The sequence below is a fragment of the Galeopterus variegatus genome, unplaced genomic scaffold, assembly GCF_000696425.1.
Source record: "Galeopterus variegatus unplaced genomic scaffold, G_variegatus-3.0.2 Scaffold9496, whole genome shotgun sequence".
NCBI classification, from domain to species: domain Eukaryota; kingdom Metazoa; phylum Chordata; class Mammalia; order Dermoptera; family Cynocephalidae; genus Galeopterus; species Galeopterus variegatus.
In genome coordinates, this window is record NW_007735607.1 from 17653 (window position 1) to 21877 (window position 4225).

The window sequence follows — 4225 nt, forward strand, 5'->3', positions numbered from 1 at the left end:
AGGGTTTCACCACCATATTCTTTTCCTCCATGGGATCCATCCCCATTCTAGCCCAAAGGAACCAAGTCAAAGAGAGACACAGGGTGAAATACTTATATTGCTGACTCCTCTCATAAGTTTGCAGTATTATCTTTTTGGGTGGAAAAGGTTTGCTGGAGAGGATGAAATTCCTGCAGAAAGAGCAGCTGCCTCAAGCTCAAGGGCAGCATCTTAACTTGCAACCATTCATTTTGGATTTAGCTTGCCCTGTAAAATGAGGCTTGGAGCTGAAGAAAGCTACTGTTCCCTAACCTGAATGTGCAAAAAGCTTTAATTAAGGAAGTGATTTTTTTCCTACCCATAAGGAAACCTCTACAAATAGAGTCAAATCTGCATGCAAATGAAGCCATCTGGTTTATTGTTGTAAACAGCACCCAGCCCATAGTAAACAATAGAAGGCTCATTGCATAACTCAAAGAATCCTCAAATCTCTATCTGTGGGGTCACTAATAATTTTCAGAGTAATTAGTCTCTTTAAAGCAGAAGCTATAGATAGATACGCTTCTCCGTGCAGTCCCAGTACAGGGTCATTTAGTGGCCTGAGGAAATTACTAAATTGGGAGAAAATGGACAAGACCACTGGCACCCCGTGCCACCCCAGCAAACACACTCCCCACCAAACTACAACCCAGGGCGCCCTCATGCCATCTTCACCCCATGAGCCAAACACAAACCCTCCACCACTGCCTCTTCCCCCTCCTGCTCACCTCTGTCCCCTCTGTGGGGAGACAGCAGGGGCTGGCACATCAAGTCTCAGCTTCTCCCCACGTGTCCCTGCCACTCAGTCTACTCTGCACTGGCCTCTGGTCAACCTTTGCTCAAATGAAATGATTTCTATTGTTTGGGTAACTCCACCTACTGAGCCATCTGGTCACCCTGCCTTTCATCAGACTTTCGTTTAATAGCTATTCTACAAAACCATATAACATATTGTCAGAGTTCAACAGTAACTGTCATTTGTGTGTTCTGAATGGGATTTTTAAAACACCAGTGAGGAGATGAAGAAACAGGGAGCACGGTTTTGAGAGCCATGAGTGGGAGCAGAGGAAAAAAGAAGCGATGAGGAGCCACGTGGGGGGCCACTGGGCTGTCAGCTGGCTGCAGCTGTCGCAGCCACAGGCGTGGCTCTCAGCCTCCAGCCACTGTTTGCTGCTCTTCCCTCAAAGAATTAACCCTGAGGCAGAGCAGGCTCAGGGTGTGTAGTCTTACTGTTCACACCTTTAAGGAAAAGGGACCCCTTTCCCATCTTCCCCACTCCTTGGCCAAGCCCTTGGATAGGACAACTATGAGTGACACCAAAAGCCATCAGTGTAGTAGTGAGTTTTACATTTATTTATGCTTATTTGTGCTCAGCACTCTGCCCGGTGCATTTCATGGACTACCTCCCATAATTCGCACCATACCCTTCCTATAAAAGAGGTTCCATTGTTATTCCATTGTACAAATGAAAAAAATAGAAATTTAGGAAAGTCAAGTAATCTGCCCAGTGCCTCCCAGTCGGTTTAAGGTGATATAGCCAGAATGGGGGCCAGATCGTCTGATTCCAGAGCCGAGACGTGGAACCAGTTCAAGGCAGCTCTGCCAAGTGACAGACAGGCTGGAGCAGGCACGGGAACTCATTCCTGTCACCCCTCCCTCCCACCACCCCATCGAGCTCTGCTCCCTGGAGGTGCCACCACCGCCAAGGCAGCAGGGTTCTTGCCTGGCTCACATGGACATTGTAACCTCCCTCTGTTACCTCTTTCCCTTCCTTTTTCGTGGGGGAACTTTGACACCAGACAAGTTCAGCCGCTTCATTCCTGACAGTTGAGGAAAACCCAAGTCCAGGCTGTGGAAGGCGGGTGAGCAGCAAGCTGGGAACGCCAAGGCTCAGGCACTGGAGTCGGCAGCTCCGAACCGAAGTGGAGGCTGGAGTCGGTGTGAGGGTTGCTCAGATTCCCAGTTCCTTCCTCCGGCCCTGCCGGTGACTGTCCTGTTCTAACAAGCAGAGGGTGGGAGGTTTACGCTCCAGAAACCAAGCACCAAAGAAAATGGGGTGAAACTCCTTAATAAAAACAGAGTAAAGAAGGGGAAATCTACTTAACGTAGTTGAACTCCCCCTTCACCATCCTCTCAGCTCCCACAGCCCTGACCACCAGACATGTATTCCTCATGAGAAAACCAGAGAATTGTTTTCTCAAGAAATTGAATGTTCTGCAACCAAAAGGAAAAAAAAAAGCCACAGATACTGCCACTTGGGAACCTTTCAATGAGACAGGGAGCTCTCCATGGTGCAATGAAGCCTAATAATCAACAAATGCTCCACCACCCTAGACACACACCCCACAGCTTCCAGTCAGCATCCCAGCACTTCACTGTTCGTGAACGGATAGGCAAGTCTCACTAGCCATTTAAGGTAATGTCACAAACCCATGACAGAAGGAGCCCCAAACTAACAATTGGGGGTGAGGGGTGATAGGGCATCTCAGAAGAAACAGAGACAATTCAGAAAGCAGAAGAAACTTTTGGAAGTTAAATTAATATTCTTAGAGAGGTAAAAAGATTTGACACATTGTGTCCAAAAAAACTAGAACAAAGTGCTATTTTTAAAAAAAAGGACTACCCAAAAATAAGAAATAATATTTGGAAATTAAAAACATGATCTCTGAAATTAAAACACAATAGCAGTGTTGAAAATAAAGCCGAGGAAATGAGCAAGGAAGTGGAACACTAGTAGTGAAAATGAGCAAGAGAAATATAGAGATCTAAAATTAATAGGCATTTGAGAAGGTGGGATCAGAGAAATTACTGAAGTCTCAGACCTGAGGTGGGGGAAAGATCCATATCAAAGCAATCATATGAAATTTAAATTAAGGGAGTTAAAGGAAAGATCCTGAATGTATCAGAGAGAAAATATGTGTTACGTACAAGGCGTGGTCGTCAGAGAGCGTTGGCTTTCTCAGCAGCAATCCTAACAACGTGACAACTTTCTTCCCGGAGTTCCTCAGTTAAGTGTGAAAGTAGGATAATGACTCATCAGAAGAGTAAGGATTTGGAAAGTTAACCTCAAACACCCCTTTTTTCAACAAGTTATCTGAAAACGTATTCCAGGAAAATGACAGTGCAGACCTAGAAAGAAGTATCATGGGATCCCAAAATTTGGGAATGTGATACCAAAGAGTGTCAAAAGGACGTCCCTGCAATAATGGCAGAGGGAGGACCCAAGACAAGAGCCATGCAGGGCCCTGAGAAGAACCAGTGTGGATGGAACAGAAAGGCGGAGGGCTGGAGAAGACCCCCCAAGAGGACAAAAAGTGACTGTAGATCACCTGACATGTTTAATGTTGGGGAAATTTTTGAGAAGAGTTTTACAGTTGTGTTAGAGAATTTGGAATTCACGACAGGTACACAGAAAACAAAGGAAATTTTAAAAATAGTTAATTATTGATTCTAGAGAAACAAATAAAATACAAAAAAAGAAAATACAATTAGATTTTACTACTTGGTTCATTACTGAATAATACATACACAGTCCTCAAAATATAAGTACTGAATTTCAATATAATCAACAATCTGTGATTTGGGTATTTGGGGAGAACGTAGAGAAAGGAACTAGGGAGGTGGCTTATAAACGTGTAAATCCGCATCTTGCATTCAGGAAAATCAATAGATAATACCTAAAATATATAAATTAAGAAATGTCTGCCCAGGTATTTAAAAAAATACAAGGGTGTAACTAAAAGAGTTGAAAGTGTTAGAAAGGGTTGCCTCTAAGGAATTGGATTTGATGGGAGGCAGAAGAGAGCTGCTTTTTACTATGGCTCTTCTAGCACCACTAGACTTTTGTAGCTATGTACATGTAACTTAAAATTAAATGCTGCCCATCAGAAAATACCCTTAGAAATTTTTTTTTTCTTTGCAAAGTCTACGTTCTTTCTTTTTTTTTTTTATTATTTTTATTTTTTCAATATACAATGTAGTTGATTATTATGTCCCATCACCGAAACCTCCCTCCCTCCTCCCTCTCCCCTCTCCCACCCAAGTGTGTCCCCTCCATTTGCTTGTTGTAAGAACTTCAAAAAAAAAAATTGTGGTTGTTATATCTTCCTCTCCCCCCCTCCCCCCGGTTTTTTGTTGTTGTTGTTTGTTTGTTTGTGTGTGTGTATGTATGTGTGTGAATTGATTCATTCACCTTTAGCTCCCTCCA

General features: G+C 43.6%; 1 protein-coding gene across 1 annotated transcript in view; it reads left to right on the top strand.

The window, feature by feature from the left end:
* Positions 1 to 3223: 3223 nt before the first annotated feature.
* Positions 3224 to 4225, top strand: part of LOC103609341 (contactin-associated protein-like 2) — a gene marked incomplete at its 3' end in the record, with an annotated part of 33693 nt that continues 32691 nt past the window's right edge. The window contains exon 1 of the mRNA XM_008593669.1: positions 3224 to 3422. Coding sequence (XP_008591891.1) covers positions 3224 to 3422 — 199 coding nt within the window. The remainder of the gene's footprint in view (positions 3423 to 4225) is intronic.